The sequence below is a fragment of the Ylistrum balloti genome, unplaced genomic scaffold (assembly GCF_031769215.1).
Source record: "Ylistrum balloti isolate Yb309-2 unplaced genomic scaffold, AGI_CSIRO_Ybal_v1 Utg369960, whole genome shotgun sequence".
Classification (NCBI taxonomy): domain Eukaryota; kingdom Metazoa; phylum Mollusca; class Bivalvia; order Pectinida; family Pectinidae; genus Ylistrum; species Ylistrum balloti.
The window spans coordinates 90,910-114,982 of NW_026782058.1; the positions used below are offsets into that span (position 1 = coordinate 90,910).

General features: G+C 33.7%; 1 protein-coding gene across 2 annotated transcripts; it reads left to right on the plus strand.

Moving 5' to 3' along the window:
* Positions 1 to 148: 148 nt before the first annotated feature.
* Positions 149 to 8,366, plus strand: LOC132547534 (developmentally-regulated GTP-binding protein 1-like). Of its 2 annotated transcripts, XM_060211296.1 has the most exons (10): positions 149 to 238; positions 1,380 to 1,545; positions 2,382 to 2,512; positions 3,224 to 3,293; positions 3,422 to 3,591; positions 4,153 to 4,338; positions 4,939 to 5,051; positions 5,544 to 5,666; positions 6,515 to 6,610; positions 7,626 to 8,366. In XM_060211296.1, exons 1-10 carry the CDS (start codon positions 200 to 202, stop codon positions 7,630 to 7,632), a joined length of 1,101 nt encoding a protein of 366 aa, XP_060067279.1. In that variant the 5' UTR covers positions 149 to 199; the 3' UTR covers positions 7,633 to 8,366. The 2 variants fall into 2 exon arrangements, with proteins under 2 accessions (XP_060067279.1, XP_060067280.1); XM_060211297.1 differs by lacking the exon at positions 7,626 to 8,366 and having other exon boundaries at positions 6,515 to 6,614.
* The last annotated feature ends 15,707 nt before the right edge of the window (positions 8,367 to 24,073 follow it).

Here is a 24,073-nt window from a genome sequence, read left to right on the forward strand (position 1 = left end):
CCAGCAAGAATCTACACTATATCTACTTACAATTTATTCGGGTGTTTTTATGACGAAAAAATTGAAATAATTTAAAGAATTGCGAAAATTACCAATGAAATATTGATTTCCGGTTTCCTTACACAGAAGTGCTTCCGGGTCACTTAAGGAGCCAACTCCTCGACTGCTTGCACGTTTTTGGTGAAATAATAGAGACAAGATGGGTATATTGGAAAAGATCGCAGAGATTGAGGCCGAGGTAATTTTAACAGTTTTCTCTCTCTGTATTTAATCAGTAACACAAACAGAGAAATTTGACACATCGATGACAAATTATTTGGTACAATTCTTTTCATGAAATTGTCCAGAATATTGGGCCTGTGTAATAAAGTCTCCACTGAACTGTGTTGTTGTCATCCAAGTTAGAAGTTTTAAACTTCAGAAAGATGACGTGTACATGCGCTGACGATGATTTTGGATTGAAAAATACTAATATCCCCTTCATCCTTCCATGTTCATTGATATATTCTTTGCGGGTGGTCGAGGGGGGGGGGGGGTGTCCATGTTATCAGAGACCATATAATATATCGCCGACTTCTGTGTCACATATTTCTAGTGATTAAGTGATCTTTTCTTAAGCAATAGCTTATGCTAAACCATACCAATCTGCTCCTTTTATACTACTCCCTTATTTTGCTTATGCCATCTGTCACTTTTTTTTCTTAAAATCACTACCAGTCATAAAAGACTTGGCAGGTTTTGATCCAATTATGTCAGAAACATCTTTGTGGAAGGACAATAAAATCTAAATTAAATGGTGGGCCTCAGTTCCCAGGGAACCAAAACGTGAAATTTTGAAATCTTACTCCTGTAGGATTGAATGCATTTGGCCCAAATTTGGTCTGAAACATCCTTGGGTAAAGGGAATTGATTTTGAATAAAAGCTTGGTCTTGGAGACCATTTGGGCCGTAGATTTGGGTCCCAAAAATTGAAGTAGAGCAAATTAAATTCTACTTATCATTTAGGAATTATTTGATTTTGTCAAAATTGCTGTGGAGGTGAGGGGTAAGAAGGGCCCCTTCTTCTGTAGAAATGTTAGTATTCTGTCCAAATCAGTCTGAATCATCCTTGGGTACAGTGCAATAAGTTTTGTATTAATGGTGGGCCTCCACCCATGGGGCAGGACCTTATACGAGAAAAATGTCTATAAAATCCTTCTTCTGTAGGAATGTCAGGATTCTTTCCCCAATCAGCCTGAAATATTTTTAGATAACGGGAAAACAATTTTGCATGAACTGACATAATAATTTGAAGTGATGGTCTATTGGAATGTTTTCCTATATAGGATGTCACTGCTGACTTTGTGGTACGACAGTTTCGTAATTTCTTTCTATTACAGATGAATCGGACCCAGAGAAACAAAGCCACCATGGGGCATTTAGGTTTACTAAAAGCTCGATTAGCAAAGCTACGACGAGAGTTGATCGAACCTAAAGGTGGTGGTGGGGGAGCAGGGGAGGGCTTTGATGTTGCCAAGACTGGAGATGCCAGGATAGGATTTGTAGGTAAAGTGATGGCTAAGCATCAAACATTTGGACAAATGTTACTGTATATTGATATAATCTGAGAGCCTCAAATTTCTAGGCTTTCAAAAACATTTCCGTAATTTCCTGGGCACTTGATTACATATACTTATAAAATTTACCAATATTATGTATTTTTGCTATACTCATAAGGTTACTCACATTTGATTAATATATGGATATCTGAATTTGTGAACAAAGAGTACCAGTAAAGTCACTGAAAATGATAGTGACTGATTTCATACTAGGGTGAGACAACAAGATTACATACCACTTAAGTATGTGTATACTAAGTACCTGTGCATATCTATTGCTGTTCTGTGGAATTACCAACATTTAAATATTGTTTCATTGTCATTTATTAAATCTGCCTCTCTTGAGTCAGAGGCTATATGTTCACTCCTGACTTTGAGTCAGAGATATTGATTGACCTGAGTCTGGAGTCAAAGATAATGTTTTGACCCTTGTTTTGAGTAAGAGGTAATGGGTTGACCCCTGACGTTGAGTGCGAGGTATTGTGTTGACCCCTGTTCTACTGTAGGATACATACAATGACAACTTGTTATGAGAGATGGCAAGTTTATAAAGCATAATGGGAGAACCAGGGATATGTTAGATATCATAGGACCTAAAAAAAAAGATTTTACCTCTCAATAACCTTTAATGTAGTAAAGACAACCTGCCTGTTTTTCTAATAAAGGAATGTTACACAGTCTCTATCAGTTGGCAATAATCTGTGGCCTTTACTGTATTTCAGGGTTACTATCTGTGTCCGTATCTATTTATGTGATGATGACTTTTATCTGTAATGATTACAGGGTTTCCATCCGTTGGTAAATCTACCCTACTAAGCAACCTGGCTGGAGTATATTCTGAAGTAGCCGCCTATGAGTTCACCACACTTACAACAGTACCTGGGGTCATCAGGTACAAAGGGGCAAAAATACAGGCAAGTATATCTTCTGACTCTTTTACATTAATTGAATTTAAGAAGGAGATTTCAAGTCATTATTGTATACTACTGATAAAGTGACTCATGGTAAAAAGTACACATTTTCAGTTTAAGGTTTAATTTAAACAGCCACTGCAACATTGAGATGGTATGACTGCCTATGTTGCTCTCACGTATTTAATTAATATTAAAAAAGTCAGATTTTTCTTGAGAAATTTCGATTAAGACATGTATAGTTCTTGCTAGTAATCTAGTTTTGTAACACATGTAGCAGTTGATTCACATCTACTTTACCAACATCATTTTATGCCCAGATGTTGCTACATCATTACGAGGATTTGTTTTGCCACATGCAACTTTAAACATTAGGTATTGAAACCAAAATATCTTAATTTTAGCCATATTTTCACCTTTGAAGAGTAGGAACTAAAATGACAGAGTAACTTTTTTTCAACAAAAAATTTCCAGTTCAATATTCACAATACCATGTGCTGGCAAAAATTGCAGAAATTAGAGATTGTCAGTGAAAAACAATTACTCTGTATTTAGGATATTGGAAACCACATCAATATGTAGCACATTATTAATTATGGAAACTTTATTGAGGAAATGCATTTTTCACACCCTGATGAATTTCTGAATTAAGTGTACTGTATTTGACTCAGTTAAAGACTTTCTTTAATTGATTTTTGATGTATTGATTTTTAGTTGCTGGATTTGCCTGGAATTATTGAAGGAGCGAAAGATGGAAAAGGTCGAGGAAAACAAGTCATAGCAGGCAAGTTCAATGACGTTTGTTTCCTTCTAAATGTCAATAAATGTTATTGCTTTTAATTTTTACTGAAAATAAAAATTTTCTGTACACTTGATTAATTTTTTATAATATTTGTTTATTTAATTTTTCAGTTGCCAGGACTGCTGGGTTAATCTTTATAGTACTGGATGTACTTAAGCCTCTTCAGCATAAAAATCTTATAGAAAAGGAATTGGAAGGATTTGGTATCCGACTCAACAAGTCCCCACCACAAATTGGATTCAAGAAAAAAGAGAAGGGAGGCATCAACTTGCAAACATTGGTATGTGATACTATTTGTGCTGAGAATAATTACATGTACACTGTGCTTGAAAAAATTATATGTTAAAAAATAATTGCAAAATTTCATTGACTGTAAGAAAGAGTTATTTCCCTTAAACTGACAAAAAAATAATTTCATTGGTGCTACAGTAGTTACATAATATGCTTGATAAATATCAGATATTACCTGTTGTTTAAGAGTGTGAATCAGAGCAGCCTGTTTGGAGTAGGAGTAGCTGGATAGCTGTCAGGGGTCATGGGAAAGGTTACCCATTTTGGAAAGTATATGAAAGTCAGGCATCTGATATAGGATATACTTGCCTTGAATGTTGGGCATATGGAATTGTTGTACATCAGTGGTGATTTCAAAATTTATCATGCAATGATACCAGAAATTGTTATGTTTCACAATTCATAGGCCTAAAGATGTGACATGGTTGTGTTGATTTCACAGACAAACTTATTAAAAAATATTACACAAAATATATTATAAGTGTTCTGGCTTTAATTTCAATGCATAAACAAGATACTCTTGCAAAGTTGATTGTTTTGTATTTTACAGGTGACACAATCTGAGTTGGACCTTGATTTAGTAAAGACAATTTTGAACGAATACAAAATTCACAATGCAGACATTGTCCTCAGAGTAGATTCCACGTCGGAGGAGCTCATTGATGTTATAGAAGGAAATCGGGTCTACATCCCCTGTATATACCTACTCAACAAAATAGATCAGATCTCCATCGAGGTGATTACTTAATGGATTCTGGTGTACACAGGTCATGTGACCTCAACGGTCAAGATGACCTTTAGCAATTGTGTTTGGTCTGTTACCATGTGCCGTCTGTAAACTTTTCCTTGAAAATGCTTCTCCTCCATGATGCTTCAACGAAATTTGGTTTGAAGCATCATTAGGGGTGGACAATCATTTCTTTAATTCAGAGAGTTGATTTGAATCCTGGGAAATGAGGCCCGAATCTGTAATTTGACCATATTATGCTTGAAAACACTACTCTTCCATAAATTCTGAGAGGGTTTCAACTAGATTCAGTCGGAGTCATTATATGGGAAGATTAATCACTGCATTTATTTAGAAATTTGACTTGATCCTGAGAAACAGAATTACCAACAAACATTTAAGTGTCCTGTTATGCTTATATAACACGTTTATTTAATCCATACAGGACAAAATCAACAGAAGACGAATCCGTGTATAATGGTACAATGCTATAATAATATGGATAAAATATATCCTTGTCTACAGTAATGCCATTCATATCAATGATATGTGAATTCAGCATTTGTTTGATTTTATGGTAATTTTCTGTATTTCTGTTTCTAATGACAGGAGTTAGAAATTATTTACAAAATACCTCACTGTGTGCCCATATCAGCCCATCACAAGTGGAACTTTGATGACCTTCTGGAGAAAATGTGGAATTATCTTGGTCTCGTCAGAATGTAAGTGTTATTTTTCAATTTAACTTGTTTGATTAAACAAACAGAAGCAGTCACTAAAGTACCACATTTATGATAAAATATTATACATGAATATTTATTTTCATGGTATACATGTAATATATATCCCTGATCTGCCATGTACAGAATTTCCAATGTAAATACCGTTTGTGCTTCAGTAATCTGCGTTCCATGCTTAAATTTGACAGTGAACTGAGAATTTAATACATGTCACTGCCATTCCAAGATCTATCTATGTTAGAAATTTAACAATTTAACATGAAAGAGTGTCTGATATATATAGTCAGAAACTAACATTCTGAACTTACATATAATAACAGTTTAGATGTGTGTTACAGGCTTTCAGAGCCTTTTCCTTAGCTGATACCTATCTGTCTCACACAGATGATACTTAAGAAAAGTCGAGAACTTATTCAACTGAAGAAAAACCTGTCTTTGACGCTTCAGCAGACATTTAACTCTATTTCTCCACAGATACACCAAACCTAAAGGACAGCTGCCTGATTACACAGCACCTGTTGTTTTGAAAGAGGGAAAGAGTTCTATCGAAGATTTTGCCAACAAACTCCACAGAAATTTACTTAAAGAATTCAAATAGTAAGTTACATACCCTACCTGTTCGTTCTGTGCATGAAAGAAGGGACATAACTCTGTCATCTTTCGTTAGTTGCTAAATGATATATTATTGCATGGAATGTTCTGAAATTTGTTGGTATTGTGGCAACTGCTTGAAGATATTTTGAGCTATACTTTTAGCAGAAAAAGTTTGTAAACTTTCAAAATTTTCATGTAGCCACATTTTATGAGTCGTTACATATTACTATCTAAAGTCCACTTGTACATATCTGATAAACAATTTTCCTTCTTAAATGCTATTGAGTTCAGTCAAATCTCCCATGTGATAATTCTAAGTGTAATACTAGTGTGATCTATATCTGCAGAAAGGCCTAAAGGCTTTATTAGCTGTTGTCAGGTTCGCTAAATAAATAAAATAAAATAGATATATTATTGTGGCTTTATCATAATTACAATGGAGAGAGTAGACATGAATCCCAGACATCTAAGAGCGACATGGAAAGAAGATCTTGTTTGAATAATTGTTTACAATTTGGATCTTGTTATAAAAAGGATATGAAGTGAACAGTATAATTGTTTAATAAATGTTGTATGCAATGAAAACTCCTGTGAGAGCCTATGCAAGTGTATTCCATAGTGTATCACAACTACATAACAGAACTACAATGGAAATATATTCCTTTATTTTTAGATATCCAACAATTTGACAGAGTGATTACTTTCCAAGTATCCATATTAAGTTTGTTGATATTGTTTCACAGCTGTAATTGATCCATACTGTATAAAATGACAGTTGCATGGTTCAACTCCATGATTGAAGGAAAATGTATTTAGTTTACTTATTCTCTGTAAAATTATCTGTATTTCAGTGCATTGGTATGGGGTTCATCAGTGAAGCACCAGCCTCAGAAAGTTGGCAAGGATCATGTTCTGTGTGACGAAGATGTGGTCCAAATTGTGAAAAAGTAAGTCCAGTGTTTTGGATATACATCATATATATATTGGCATAATTCTATCCTTTAGTTTTATGGTTCCTCTATCTTTCAACACTTACCTTGTCTGCGGTTTATTGGATAGAATATTTTAATGAAGTAATATACAGTTCTCTCTTGAAATTTCAAACTGATATGGGTTTCAGGGTGATGCATTACTAATGCAGGTCAGCATTACTGTTTTAAAAATCTCCTGATAAAAATCTTGTTTGGAATATATTAGGCAAATGCTTGGAAAAATCTGTGAAACTCCTATATTGTTGTTCCATGCATTAAGTTTTATAATCAAGTCAAATTTCAAGGCGATGTTTAAAAATCACTAATTATAGACAATGAAACAACAAGAAACTCTTGTGCATCTTCCTTTGATAAGACTGGAAAAGATTCTCATCGAGCTTTTAATTATAAGGTTCTTCAGCCAATCCAAGTTTCTTCTTATTATAGCACCACACAAATAACCTCTTTCTTATCTTGTACTCTATTATTCTCTTTATTTTTTTCCTTTTTGAGGAGTGGGTGGGTGGATGAGGGTGTAGTCTTTTATTTATTCTCTTATTCTTATGAATTTGATATAAGTGGTAGGCAATTAAACCAAAAGAAGAATATTCTGTTTACCATTATTAGGACACAAACTACGGTATATATCCTGTAAAAAGCCCATGTCTGATAATCGTGCCGCTAATATTCATAGCTTTTCAGTAGAATAACAAACAAATGTTGACACTCTTAGACTTTGCTTATCACAGGTTCAGTACAATAATCATTAGACATTTTATTATTGAAACATAACACCTGTCTTATGCCATAAGTTATCACAGTAATTCATTGGTATTGTATCAAAAATGTTTAATTATATCTGATATGTACAGATGATATAATTTTTAATAAAAGGAGAGTACAATTGGCAAGAGATGTTATTTTCAAGGAACAGGAGAAGCAATTTTACATTGATGCTAAATATTTTGTAAATCTCAATTTTTATTTTCAGAATCTGAGCCTGGTTGTTGCTAACTTATTGACGGTTTCATAGGAAATGGAGAAATATACAGCATCTGATGAAATTCATCTTCCTGGATTTTCAAAAAAAATCATGATATCCAATGACATGGGAATATTGTCACAGTAGCTAAATAAAGACATGTACTTGACATATTAACTACTTGGAGAGGTGACTTGCTGAAATTTCTAAAAGGAGTTCTAGATTCTTATGAATTTACTGAAATACCTAAGATGGAGAGATGGACTCTCAAGAACTTGATGAAAAAACAATATGCATATTGATTCTTGAGAAAGTGCTAAAAGACAAGTATCTACAATGAGAAAAATGCACATGAATACCAGTGACAGATTTTACTGGAATATGTCAAATTGTTGGACTTACTGCAGTGAGATATATTTGTGAATTTGCAGAAATACCAGCATATTTGTTGGCATTACTTCTCTGAAATAGATTCATGTGACTTTGCTAAATTGTCTCCACGGAGTAATGCATATTTACATGGTAATTACTGAAACACCAGTTTAAAAGATGGATTTATGTGAATTTGTTTTAATATTGAGATTTTGCTTGATGGGGTCACATCAACAGTGATATGTAATGTCATGCCATGCAATATGAGAAAGGTGTTATTTTGGTATTCAGTTCTTCAATGACGTTAGATTTTAAGAAATAGGATCTTTTACATTGAAAAATTATTATTACCCCAATTAAATATTGCATACAATTTTACATCGCATTCATTTTTGTCTTTCTTTACAATGTCAGTCGTTCTGAAAGTATTGGATGAAGTCCAGAAATGTGTTTGATTTTAAACACTTGTATGTCTCCGGAAGCCAAGATCACAAACCATTGTTTGCTGTTTATGATGGTATCCTAGGACTTTAGCCCAATTAATTAATTGGTGGGAGGATACTGTGTACCAGGAAGGTAGCATGAGAGTGACCTCCCTTATTTTGTTCAATGAGACAGCCAGTAACTACTACAAGGAAACCCTACCCCAAAATGAAATATTTGTAAATTTGATTAGCCCACCATCATCATCAGTTGATGGGCTATTCAAATCGCTCTGCATCCATGATCTGTTAACAATTTTTGTTATCACTATTTCTTGAGAAGTGCTGGATGGATCTTTCTCAAATTGCATATGTAGCTTCCCCTTGATCCCTAGTTGTGCCTGTGTTTATTTTGGGACTGATAAGAAAAACAAAATGGCTGACAGACAGCCATCTTGTATTTTTTCAATGAAGTTTGGTATTGCTATTTCTTGTAAGGTAAGAGATGGATTTCACTCAAATTTCATATGTAGCTTCCCCTGGGTATCTTGTGCCCTAGCAATTTTGGGTGGGGAATGATCAGAAAAACAACATGACCAAAAGGCAGCCATCTTGGATTTTGACTTTGAAAGTTTGTTATGGCTAATTCTTGAGAAGTACCGGATGGATCTTTCTTAAATATCATATGTAGATTCCGCTTTGTCCTTAGTTGTGCCCATTATTACCAGACATGGGCTTATCACAAGATATATGGAATCAACCAGCTTTTTCACTGCACAATAATCCCATGTATACTAAGGTCGAAAATAGTGATATGAGATAATGCAGCCTAGAAAGTTTCACATTGGACATTTGTCTGATGAAGGTGACTGTGTTGTCATTGAAACGTCACACACAAATCTTCTACTGGTTATAAGAACTTCTATTCTACTGACATTACCAACCTGAAAAAAAATGTTCCAAAGAAAGATAGTGTCATCCATTGGCTTAATGGAGGAAGTTAAGATGAATCTTTACAATCAAAACTTTACGGCACAGGTAAGGGGTTGGCCAACAAAAGTAAAGGGATTTGTGACCTAAATATGTCATCAATAAGAGGTAAATTAAGGGTGTTGCATAGATAGATCATGACATGCCCCCTGTTTTTATGGAATTATAATCGTACTGCTATCAGTGCACTAGTGCACACTAAAGTGAACATTTTTTCTGTTGGATTTTAATATTTATTGCCGATAGTCAAAAGTGCTGTATTTTTGGCCCCTCCTAGGTTTTTGCATTTGTTTAATTCAGAATTTCCGTTCTAATATTTAGTTCTTTTAATACCCATGGGAGTGTGGATGTGGTATTGGAAGAAATTTGTTCTTGATTTTTGGAACCATTATAAGAAATGTGAATGATATTTCCAAATGTTTGCTTTTTCAGTGTAGGGAAAGAGATGGTAACTTAGGTTGGTATTGTGTGGAAATTCACCTAATTTTAAGGGCGGAGGAAAGGCGATCCAAATTTATACAAATCAAGGGTTTACTCTTTTAGGTAAATCAATGTTAAAGATAACAGATACCAGGTACTCTGTCTGATTTACATTAAACGCTGTATTCTCCCAAACTGCTCCTTAAGATTAAATGAAAAGTTCAAATGGTAAAGTTCTTGACCCAGGGATAAAAACAAGTTTATAGATAAAGGAACTTGCCAGCCTGGATACTGAGGGACATAACACAAAGAAAGAGAGATAGAGAGAGAGATGGAAATGCTGTAACGACAACAAGAACAGGAATGTAAAGGATGTTTTCAACAACTGACGTTCACATTTTGCACAAAAAGAATGAATATCAGAGATATCAAGACCACAGAAATAAAAGAGAACAGTAAAGGAGACAGAAGAACCAAAACAATACTGCCATTGCAATAAGTTATTCAAACTTATGATCGAAGGCAAAATGTGAAAAATGGAAAGAAAGACCATTGAAACAGTACAGGGATAATAAAACTGAAGGGTCCGCATATTCTGCTATATATATGTGTATATTTGAGTTGCTATAGGTTGGGGAAGGTTAGAACAGTTAGACTGAAATCAAGGTTAATCGAAGTAATGCCACGTTCTCGAAGTTGAGAACCAGAGCAATGAAAGAACAAAGCATACTTACGAACATCGAACATTCACTTGGGCAGTTTGAGTCTGTACAATTTCCTCTTACCGGAAGTAAAAATTTGCCTTTATCGGCAAAGTGAATATGAATGCAACAAGCATGGTCTTTGAGCTAAAAGCTGCAGTTTTGGAAAATAATCATTTGAGTGGAGAGGTTGATAGTCAAAGTTTTCCTGAAATCATCATTCAATTATCACCGAAAGGATTATTACATTAGATGAACAGTTGAAGGAAGAAGGGATTATATTCGACCTTGTGCTCATCGAAAAAGACTTCGGTTTAAGGTTACTTTACCCAAATTTCGTCAAATTATTGCAACCTTCAAAATCGGACGTTGCTGCTTGAACAGAATCGATATTTGCGCCAGATGAGGTTACCATCGCTCGAGCGATTATGGAGCTGAACAAAAATGGTTTCATCATAGACATCCAAAGTAGTATTAAATGACAAATGCCCATTGTCATACCGCGAAATCAGAATATATCGTCTACCTTTTCCTGAAAGTAATAAAATATCAATATTTAATTTCTTTTTCAATAGTTGTGGAACAAACTATCTCAACCTTTGTTATCACTCCTTGTCCGTATGGCAGCGCGCGTTTGGCGGATCTTACTGTAGAAAACAGCACTGATCGGTTGGTTCACAGTTGTTGTTTATAAAATAAGGACTGACCTACCGATCTTATTTTGCTTTCAGACAAGATGCAAAGTTAAACTTTCCAGACCTGGATTAATATTTGCAGATCCGTCCCAATTTATGCCTGAAATGTTTTGATTTAAGTGCCGACGAAGCGGCTGGTCTGCTTAAACGAACACGCGTTCGGGCTGGTGATCAATACTTTTTCATGTCCAATAAACGGAACACAAGACAAAATCTGGGATACCAAGAGAGTTATTTGTTGTCAGTACCTGTAACTGGGTCAGAGTTTGAAGAACGGTGGGACTAATGTGAACTAGAAGACCTCAGTTCACGAAATTTCAGAACAAGGACCAGGCAGTCTACAATCAACTGCATGGAAAGTCGTAGGTAGCTATAAATTAGTGTTGTCCAGGCCCCAGCTGCTGAAAGGTTTGTCAGAGATAACACGTGGTTAGCAAATATTTTCAAAAATGACTTAAACAAAACTGGGAACATGTCTTATCATTTCTCAGATATAGATTTGTTGAGTCAGGTCAAACTGGCATTGCTATTTTCGATTTGCTTTTGAAATCCACATTTGTTTCAGTGACAAGAAATACTTTTTTCCTTTACCACTGGTTAAAAAACGTTTAACCCAGCTATAAGCTACTTGAGAATTGAGCCATATTATAACTATGGCAACACTGGCTTGGAAGTCGGTAGCGAACACAGGAGAGATGATGGTCTAAAGATACCTTGAGTAGAGGATTGAAGAAAGGGAAGCTTTCTGTTTGAGTTCTGACGAAACACAATTCGTCAAATACTGTCCTATGTGACAATGGCGCCCATCGAATTCGTAAGTTGTACTTAAATTTGGGACCGATTTGTTATCTAGCTCAAGCGAATTTCTTATGTTGTTTTGTATAAGAACCACAGAAGCATTCATAAAACGGACTAGGTCATTGTATACTGCTGACCTTTGTATTAAATGCTACAATTGATCACAGTTGAGTGAAGTGACTGTCAGTGAGACGTGTTATCGACCCAAGTCTGCGGTACTTTATTACTGGGGGATATTGTTACCTTACAATGAAATGTGAATTTTTTCATTGTGAATAAACGTTCATTATTTGCTGTCATGTGCCGACATTAAATAGTCCTACAAATTACCACCAAAAAACCTATTGGTTGAAAATAGATTACTTTGTTGCTCCGTTTTCCTTCAGTCATGCGTTTAACGTCACTTCAAATGACAGCCATTTGTTTTCATTCTCGGGACCAAATATTGACCCAAAGCAAAGTTTTCAGTGTCAGCATTCGAATATTCAATGTTGCACACCATTTCACATTCAAAAGATAGCAAGCGATGTACAGGACACTGTAGTATATAAAAATTCACATACATGGGAATCATTTTGCATTGGAACTTAATTTACGGATGGGTTTAAGCTATTTACATTTATATAACATATATGTAAGATGTTTACAGCTGTAAAACATTTAATGCTATCATGTACTCAGACGTAAAATCCCATTCAAAGCAGGGCGTTCTTCAATCGGGCATTTCTCATAGTGTAAACATCTTGGATCTGATTAAGTCCACGAGTCCCGTCATTGTACACGAGGGGAATTGATGTGCATAGACGCTCGACTTGTAATCACCAATTGGAAACATTGTATGATATATTAAAGATACCGGTCAGAAACTATTGTGTGGGGATTAGTGGCTATGAGAAGGTTGACCTTCAGGGACTTATCAAGAGGATAGGTGAGATCGAATGGAGGATACTTTATACGAATTTTAAGGAATCCGATTATACCGTGTCCACACGTAAGACTTGACTAAAATATTCCGTTTGGATGTCGTTTTAACAGGCAATTTGACAGAGTTACAAATACTGCTGTCAAATAGTCTTAAATAATCTCGGTTCGACTTCAGTCACTTTGTATTTTTGAAAAGACCATACTTCAAGACTACCAGCGAAAATGTCTTCACATGGAATATTTCATACGCCTATTGGAGAGTTCCGAAAGGTAAATATCTTTTAATCCGAAAACATTTAATGTCTAAACTTGAGACTCACTCTCTATATATCTGAATTGACAAATATTCTTTCTATGTTTGTTTTCTTTACTAAAATGCGTTTTCAAACAGATGTAAGTTGTTAACTTTGAAAGATTTAAATACATCTACTCAGCTTTCAGAAAATGTCACTTAGTATCGTCGTGCCTTCAGGCCATGCTTGTTTGTTATAATTCCATATGTAGATATTAACCAACAAGAGGCTTCGCTGTTTCCTCTTTGATAGTCAAAAGTAAATTCCGTGTAGCGCGCTACTCATTTCATGATAAATCTGTCGCTGTCCAGTTTGGCATTTATAAGGCCATGAATGACAACCAATTGAATGCAGTTCAATATCTATATATTTGTATCTTCCTATTTCTTATGTTATCATGTACTTCTTATTATTATCTCATTTTCCATTGACGCGGTCCCTTTTGCAGTTATAAGGTGATAACCAACAACTACTCTATAGCAGATTTGTAGTGTCAGTGCAAGTCAATAGTAATAAACTAATCATTTTAAATATTAGCAAGTCTTTGGCGAGTTTCATAAATTAAAAAAAAAACAGCAAACAAAACAAATATAGAGACAGATCTAAGACCCTTTTTATCAAATGATCGAGTATTCCGGCAACACTGTAGGAAGCGGACATTTCCCTGTCAAGCGTTTTCTGTCATAATTCTATGGTCTCCATCGCTACGTCACCATGCAATCTTCGAGTGTATGACGTCATATGGTTACCTAAACCTGACGTCAAAATAACTGATATATATATCGTATTATTCACTGAATAACAAGGCAATCATGCGATAATGTAGGATCTGAAATGAGTTTGATTTCATATAAGATTTTATGACAAGAGTCTTATAAGTTTTTAATTTTGCGAGCTTTGGTATATTACAGAGTATGTAGACTTGGCAACAAACATCAAAATATAACACATGAGAACTGCCTGGATAACAGACGGATTATATGATAAGTAATAATGTTATCAAACAGGCGACATTCCGATAAGTGTACCATGTACACACCTCAGTCTGAATGTACTTACGATAAGGTTGATGAAGTAATGAGCGTAACTGGAGTTTAATTGGAGTATTAGTCATTAATAGGATATCATGACAGATAAGACTATAAAGATGGTTTCAGGCGAAGTTTTTCGGAATAAAAATATGTAAAACACGCTTAAAGTACATGTGTTATAGTGTCACTCCGTTATTAAAATGTGATAATCTATGTCACCGTGTTTTACCTTTTTAGTATAATAGTTGTTTTTCAACATTTTCAAATATTGTGAGTTTAAAGTGTGATTTTGTGAAATAGTTGTAAAAAATATAAAAACGGTCGAAAACATAAACAGAAAACTGAAATAAATAACTGGATGAAATGCAGTTATCTTTACAGTGTTTGGTAAAACATTAGAGTTAAGGTGTACTTTCTGTATGTTATCCTGCGTCTGACTTATTGTTGGAAGAATGAGAGCGTCGTCAAATCCCAGGTTATTGATAAGATTAGAGATATCACAATATTCTCTTACTAAAGTACTAAATCAATCTCTGATTAAGCTGTTAGTGCTACTAAGTACGTTTAGTCTACTAGCCACTCCATATTCCACAACATAACGTGGAATGACTAATGAAACTATTATTGCTACTTTCAGTTTCAACGTATTTTACTGCAAAATATTACACATTGATTGGGCTTAAGTTATTGCAAACTTTAATCACCCTTTCCATAACAATGTTACTACGGTTAATTTCGGTATTTGGTAAGTTATTCAAATTAAGAAAATTCAAATGTTTCAAGGACGGTGTGAAATTTTGTATCACCGAAATTCTAACGATAGGTTGTATAAGTGTTTAGATAAAGCCCACACATTGAAACACCTGCTTCACATATCCGTTTGTCTTTGTGATTTGGTTTTCAGAAATGACAAGAAGATATTTGAATTACGGACATTCCTATTCTGTTGACACGATCATATGTCACTAAACATACTCTTATTGGAATTAAGTCATTTACTTATGTAAATAATTAAAAATCCGTGGATTAAATATACAAAACATAGCTTTTAAACGCCAGTGTATTAATTGTATTTTGAATACTTCGTTCATGTTTTTCAGTTTCTCATGTAAACAAAAGTATATTTTCAAGAGAGTCAATCAACCCAAATTTGATTAATTTAATAACAACTACTAATCTGATAATCATATTTTGAGATAATTTATTATTCTTAAGTGATTATTTTTTTCTATTTTGACGCCCCTAGCAATACTGATAACCGTACCGATATGTCCTGTTAAAAAATAGTGACTATCTCTGTTGATCAGGAATTCATTCTGACACGGCCGATCCAGACAACGGGGTCACACTACATTGGAGATTATTTGTGTTTATTGTTTGTTTGTTGTTAAATTCCAAATAAATTACTCGATAATGAACTGGTGATTCTGTATCAAATGTTTACCAACTGTTTGTATATATTTATTCGGGTGTAATGTATCAAAACTGTGTGTTACGGTAACGTATTTCTACCACTCTGCCGGCCGTCTATAGAGATTGCGAAACTCTTGTTACAATACCGCTAACTGGATTTAAATGAACATCGTGTTAATGCAGACGCCTTTTATGATAATCAGTGATCGGATGTGTTGTTGATTAAGATAACGAGCAAATGGGGACATTTCGAATACAGGTAATGTCATGTTACAGTTTATTACGAAAACAAAATCGAAAATACATAACAGCAGTTTTAAGGAACAGTATAAAATAAATTTTAAAGTTGACAAATGGTTTCTAAGTTCCACAGAATATCGATACACCAACCCATCAGATATTCATTAGAAGAATTGAACGATAAATCTTATGTAAATACCACGTTTAAATGCAAATTTAGAATTAGTTATAGCTTATTATACTTAAATAATGACTTAAACCGCGTCATGCAGCTGTTTAGTCCTTCGAGGACTCGTTGGTGATGCTAGGGGTCGAAAATAATGAAGCCTCGAAGACGAAGAAAATCCAAACTGGTCAAAATGAATGTCAAGATAAAAAGGGAAAAGTGCACTAAAAAGATTAAATAAAATTTACAATTTTAAATCCCAAATTTGAATTTTCCTTCAATATTAAACAATGTCAGTCATGTATTTCATAAAAGTATTGACGATGCTTGGGTAAATAACACCGTATATAAAACAATGTATTTTTTTCTGTAGTATTGGTATTGCTCCATGAAATATTCAGTAATAAAGAATCTTGCGATTTCAGTTACTTAAGCGAATAACATACTAAAATATGATTGCATGCAATACGTTACTGCTTTGTCTATATGTAATTTTATTGTCATTCAAGCCATATTCACCTTCTAAATGTATATTGGTTTGTGCTAACACTATTTTGACAAGAATTATCCTATTGTATGCCACTAAATGACTATGATCTCCTGCAAACCTTAGCTCTCATGTCTTCTATAGTTTTATCTGGATTATTAGTTTAAATTTTGTGTTTATACAGAAATGCTACAGTGCACTGTATAGTTGTGTGTAGTACTGAAGCATTGCCATTTTTGACGTTAAAACATGTTTTTTTCATTACGCGTAAATGTTTTTTTAAGGGAAAGATTGTACTAAAAAGATATTTTTTCACAAAAGTCATCAAATAATTAAGTAAGCAATTAGTACACATCTCAACTACATTTGAATGTCTCTCTAGGCATATTTAACTTTACTCATGCAAAAAGTATTCAAAGAACGAAACAGTTATAGCGTTACTGTGTATCATTTGTGAAATCTTTCATCAAACCGACATGTTTTTCATTACTGACTGTAGGCGACGAAATATTTCCTAGATTTTACGAATGACACATTCTTACCAACAACGTGTTAAATGGATATCATTATCATATATGTTATGCTTATTTCTGTTCCCATTTTACCCTTCTGTTTTATTGATAAATTGTTTTGCGTTACTTGTGTAATGCTTCTAACTTGATGTTTTTTTTTCTGTTTTCATAGTAAAAGGTCACTATAAAACCTTTATCAAAACTTGTTTCAGCGCTACACTAACCATTAGTGTTTCCGCCAACAGGAATACTCCAATATTGTCCTTAAAAAGATAAAATATTCAATTTCAGAAAACTTGAATGGTTTCCAAATGTATTGAATTTATATTAACATATTATATTTACGTAGATGTGTATAGACATGATGCGATATTTGTTCTGCCGGATACATTCCCTTTGTTAAGGCCCTCTGCCGTATACTATTAAACAGAAGAGGTCTATTTTGTATACAGGAACCCCGAAGTTAATTTAAATGTAGACGTATCGATATGTGTTTATGCAGGTGTGAGCCCATGCTTTGTTTAACATTTACTGCTCCCACAATCAGTAACTACTCTTAAAGCCGTCAGTCGAACCAAAAGTTGGTAAGTATTTTTTTATTGTATTTTTTAACACTAATACATATGTACCTTCATTTCTAGGACTGTATCAAGATACTTGCTTCGGATCTTTTCAATGAAGACATATTAATATTCAGTTAAGTCTAGTTGTATAACTTCACCGAACTTTGAAAATCCATTTTTTCGTCATTAATTTACATTTAGTTCTTCTAGAAAAATGATTTACTATAGATAAAATTTAAATCTTTTAGTATTCATACTCTGCATAAGTATTGTGTACAATAAAGACACGCATGTCTGTAACACAGTTATCAAATAAATGTAGTGCTAAGGAATAGAGAAATCATAATGCGACGGACTGCTGGTCTATTTAGACCTTCAATTAAACACATGTAATATGACTTTTGATAATGTCGCTTTATCAAACCGTGACATATCTATCATGGCTTTCACAACATGGTCTCGACTTACAGGACAACCAGTACATTAAGATAAGAAAATATTACAGCCCTAGCCAAAGTAAATCTCTTTTAAATGGCCTCCACTCTCTCCTTATTAGTGTTCATAAATATGAAATGTGACCTTTCTTTTTTATTCCTTTTTAAAACTGACTCGTTATGAGATATAAGCATAGCTTTATGCTATTTGAATGTGTTTGATACCTTTGAACAGAGCTTATCTTTTAACCGGCATTTAAACTCTTAATTGACAAAAATGTGACGCCATGTTGAGTACTTTGATATAAACTATCTCAAAGTCTACTCCTGAACTTTAAGTAATGTAACTTGTTGTGTTGATATTTATAATCATGATTACCTGTAAGACGTTAAGTCCTCCTTAAAAACGACGATGACTGTTAATATGTCATTTATTGATGACGTCAGCATAACGTCGTTGCACGTTTGATATATAGAGATCACTACATGATGGAATATGCTTACTATATGTGCATAGTAGATATATGTAGTTTCTTTGGAAGGAGGAGAAAAAATTTGAAAACATCATATCATAAGTCTGTAAACCCCACTCAATTGAGCAAAGAAAAGTGGCCTTTATAGACAGGTGGTCTTTATAAAGAGGATATGGAGATGGCTTTCGAGACAGGAGTGGCTGTAAGTCGTTGAACTTGTAAAAACAAATTGCATTGCTTTCGCGTCCCCCCATGTGATAGGTATTCTTAAATATACTTTTAACATTGCGCGAGGTCATTGAGGTCGTATATATCGTTGAAAACGACATGTACCCCTTACAGCGCAATAATACATAATTATCCAATCCCTCGTCTCCTTTCTATCAAAGAGGCTTAGCGAACCCATTGTGCAATATGCTTCGTAAGTGCTTTAAGCTAGAAACGACACCCCGTAATGGAAATTTCGTTGCAAACAGAAATTTTATTGAGGAAATCAGGTGTTCTTAACAATCGAGAGAGCGACAGACATAAATGTATTTACATATAGTTATATACCTGTATTGAAAGCTTTACTAATTTACTCATTGAAATGTCAAGGTTTATCTTGTAGGCATCTGGGTAGAGTCTTTTAAAATGAAAGTTTAAATATTAGTTTACTGTAACTGTTACACACACATGGTGTATTGACAAGCTCGGAGATTCTTGTGAGAGCCTCTGTCATTGAAATATCACCGTACATGTGTATACTTATTCAAACGAATATATATGCATAGAAAACTATTTGGATATGACTATACATCATATTTCTAAAGAGCCTTCACAGATAAGCAAAGTACACGTAAGTTTTCATGCTAATTCCACATATATATCTTTTGCATATTGTATTTAGTGTGTGCATTTTCATTACTAACTTACTGTATTTTTTTTTAGAAAATCCACGAGCATTAGAGTTAGGCATTGAATAGGTGTTTTAAGTGATATGTGTAGGTATGTATGACCGACTATATTTTTTTTAAAAATCAGAGAGCGAAATATTTCCCACTAAAATAAATACAGCTGTATTTTGAGTAAAGTTTATGACAAACATGATTTGCTGGCTTTGGTCTTCTTTCGTTAAATTATCTCAAACATACTTTAAAATGCAAAGTATAAACAATACTGCTTGTTATAATAATCATCAGGTATTAATATATTTTTTACCAAAGGAATTATTATTATTGTGATGCGATTAAAGCTTTGTCAGCTTGATATTGTCTACAATTATCAGTACACTAACACTACAATAGTCTGGATCTGTTTTTGTCCAGGAATGTCTTGAGTATATTTTTTAGTTGAATTACGAACAAGAATAGTTTTAATGTGCATTGTACTGTAATATTCTTTTATATTGATGATATTCATAAGCTCGGAATGAAATAAAGAGTTTGTAGTTCTCACTGCATGCAAATAATACAGTTAAGCTGTCAATACTTTATGCACTGAGTATATGATATACACAAGGGAGAACAATAGCTGTTCTTCGGTCTTGTTTGTCTAACAAGATAGCTTCATTGTTGTTAGTGAACGGGACAGCTAGTACGAGACAGGTAGCTAACGTCCGTGCACTCTACGTAAGATACCATGAGATTAAGTTCCATTTTACTGAACAAAATTGACTAAGATTCGCATCAATATCGACAAAATAAAAACCCTTGTAAATGCATGTACGCACGTTCATGTGATATAGACGATGATACATTTCAAAGTTTTATTAAATAATTGAAAGAAAATAATCAGATACCACACCATATTATTAAATGACACAAGTATCCTGTGTGCGTATTCTGAAAAGATGATAATTTTTATCTTGATTAAGAATATATGCTATCATATAGACAGTTTAAATGGTAACTCATGTACTGAAAACAATTAATGTTCTATTGTTATATTGCTCAAGGAACGGTATAATAACGGTGTTTATAGTTAATATTTATTCAAAATCTCGACTCGATCAACATTGCACAAAAAATATAAAAGTACATAGTTTCAACTGTGATGCTACTTTGTCGCCGTCATTCTGAACCAAAGTCATCACCGTTTGTTTCAATCTCTCGTGTCTTTTCTGTCCCCATCCCATTTTTTCCATCATTTTTTCATTTCTCAATTCGATAAAGTCCTATATAATTAAATATAAACATATTTCATGTTTCTATTTAAAATGTATCATGGTTGAATTTATCAGGTCAAAGTATCGGATTATTTGATGTCAGCAATGATGCAGACAGTCTTGTTTGTTCAATATAGTCAATGAGGTAGACGCATGGTGTTTTGAGCCGTTACTTGTTATGAAATACAAATACTGCTTATATGTTGATGACTATGATACATGCGACTATTTGTTTTGGTTATTTAGAATAAACATTAAATGTAATGTATTTCTCTGACAACGTTTGCACTGTTTAATGATATGTATATATATGAAAAAGCCTTTTATCTCTACTATGTGTACTGTACAACAAATACATTAACTATACTGTGTTAATGAATACGGGATTTCAAATTACAGCTTAAAATATAATTCAGCACTTTTGATATACTTTTAACTATGTTATAAAGTACGTTTTCTGTAAGTTGTTTTAGCTAAGAGTATATTTCAATGTTGTACTTTTATAAAATTATAAAATTAAAAAAGATTTTATAAAAACGAGATATCGTCATCGAAGGAAACCCTTGTCCATTAATCGTTACTACTGTTATTGTATCAACTACAGAAGTTTCTATTTACAGAACTGGCAGGCAGATCTTTCAATAGATTTTAATATACTATTAATTATAAAATTATTAAATAATACAATTGATATAATCACACAGTTATATTATTTTGAGACTCACACAAAGGGAATAAGATATTTGGAGTTAAACTGCTTTATTTTCTAACATAGTCCCCTTCTAATTCCACACACTTGTGCCTTCTAGTTGCAAGTCATTGATACCCGAGCAATAGAACTCAATATCTCTTTCCCATAACCATCCCTTCCCAGCAGCACTCAGCTCCTCCTCCTCCTCCTCTTCCTCCTCTCCTCCTCCAGGAGACGTCTCATAAACATGCCAATGGGGATATTTCTCCTAAACAACATGTTGAGAGTAAACAATTGCTACGACAAGGATGTAAAATAGATGTATTGCATTTTACCATTCTACCAGATTTTTTTTAAAAAGTCTCCTATATCTATTTTGCAATTAACTGATCGATAAAAAGTGATATAAACATGCCATTAGACCTGATATAATCCGAAATTTTCTTCTAGAAATTACATAGTATCAAATGACATATTAGACAATATAATACAATAAGAAAGTCCTATTGCTTTATTTTAAAAAAATCTTCGTTGTTATTTTGTTCGTTTATTTTTTTTTTTTTTCATTTTTCAGAGTTATGTGTATAATGACTGCACAAACAATCTGTTATAATGAGCACATACTCTTCAAATCAATTCTTTACACTAAAGTATGCCTTTGAATTTAATATTGCTTGTTGCTGGCTATGTCATATAAACAAACATTCCAATTAGTATATGTAATAAACATTTAAGTCATATTTTGATGAACAATAAAATCATCTGAATATCATACTTCGTACTTTACATAAGCAATGGTGGTTGTTTTGTGTAAACAACACATATTTTGTTTATTCTACTTATTAGAATACAAAAGAACTTTAACAATGTAAACAGGAACAGTTATACTCCTGTAAAACTTTTGAACAATTAAATATGTATATAATGATTATTATTATCATTTTTTTTCATTTAAATGTCCATTGTACATTCTATAGAAATCTAACGACCCATACTATCTACATATTATTGTCTGATGGGTTTGTTTACAATGTTTTAGATAATGTGCCAGTGTCCCTATCCTTTAATGCTGGGAGATTAATTACGATTATAAGTACATTGAGGGGGCTGATTAACTGGTAACTATTGTGTCCTAAATTAAGTCGGTACAACAATCACTTTAACTAATACCGTGATGATTAAACTCTTGTAAAACCAGGAGACTCCACTTAAATAAACTTTATGTATTTTACGACAATTGTGAAGTAAATTGTCGAAATGTATATAAATCACCCTTGTTGGCCCGGATGTAAGTGCGCGAGGCTCCTAATCTGGCAGGATTCGGAATACATTGTAAAATTCCCATGTAGTTAAACAGGCGACCCAATACCTTCACGTTCTATACAGGCTTAGGTGACAAGCATTCATCCAGTAATGAAATGTCCTCTTTTGTGTCTACATAAGACATCATTACTGATGCCGCAAGTGGTATGGAAATGGCGTATCGAATCCGATTGGCGATGTAATTTATATCGTGATGTCTATATCCAATGTTGAAATAATTGATGGATTGTTTCAAATTTTTATAATGCTTCAATAGTATACTTATTAATAAGGACAGAGTGTATAGATTCCGAACGACTGCGAGGGATATAAAGCTGAAAAAGGGCACATATATATTCTCAGTTGTAATTGGCTATCAGTACATTTAAATTCATTAAAACATAATGTAAATTCGTTACAAAGGTAAATACAATCCGTCCACACCTGCTTGACGAAACAATTCACGGGGCAGGGTAATTTGATAGGGCTAGCATGGTTGATTGGAACTAGGACATCTTTGGCACCAATACAGCACGACCACGTGTTCGGTACGTGTATAACTTCATTTATATCACAAATAAAGGCGATAATTGTAAGATAGTAATCTACTATTAATACCATTGTTTTACTGCGATTGTCACTGTCAATGGGTTTCATGCAACATTTTCGCTTTGTTTGAAAATCAATATCATTTGTTTTTCGAAATTCTTTACCTGTTACTAGCGCTGTGAATAAATGCTCTAGATATGTCAAATTTATCGTTGAACCCGAGATACTTTCGGCAAGTAAATTGCAGTACTTTAATTTTAAAACCAAGCAAAACTCAATTATATGAATTACATAAGCAAATAGGAACTCTCCGCACATTCTGGGACAATGATTTTCTCAGTTCATTATGTGGAATTGGTGTAATCATTACATTATGAAAAAAATGATATTCTGAGCCCATTGTGTGATAATGCTGGTTATCTCTATACATTCCAAACTACGGTTGAAGCCTGTGTAAATTGAAGTATTTGCTCCTTTTGGAATATCGGTATTCTTTGTAGTTGATAAATCTTGATGGTACCGTCTGTAAACCACTGCCTATTGCTGCCCATGTATACCATAGGGTATCGATGTTTAGTTCTTTACATCACGGAAGGGGGTATTGATTTTAAACCATTCATCTTTTCATATCTACTGTGTGAGAGGTTGTGGTCGGTTAGATGTATGGATGTAGCGGTATTTTTTAGAAGTTTTGCGAAGCTGATCGTGTTTACATTCTTTAAGTAATGTGTACTTTATTTCGAGAAATGCATTACTTATACCGCTACTAATGAGACATGTGAGTTTCACATTTTTATATCAAGGATGTTAAGGACCTCTGTACATTATATATATA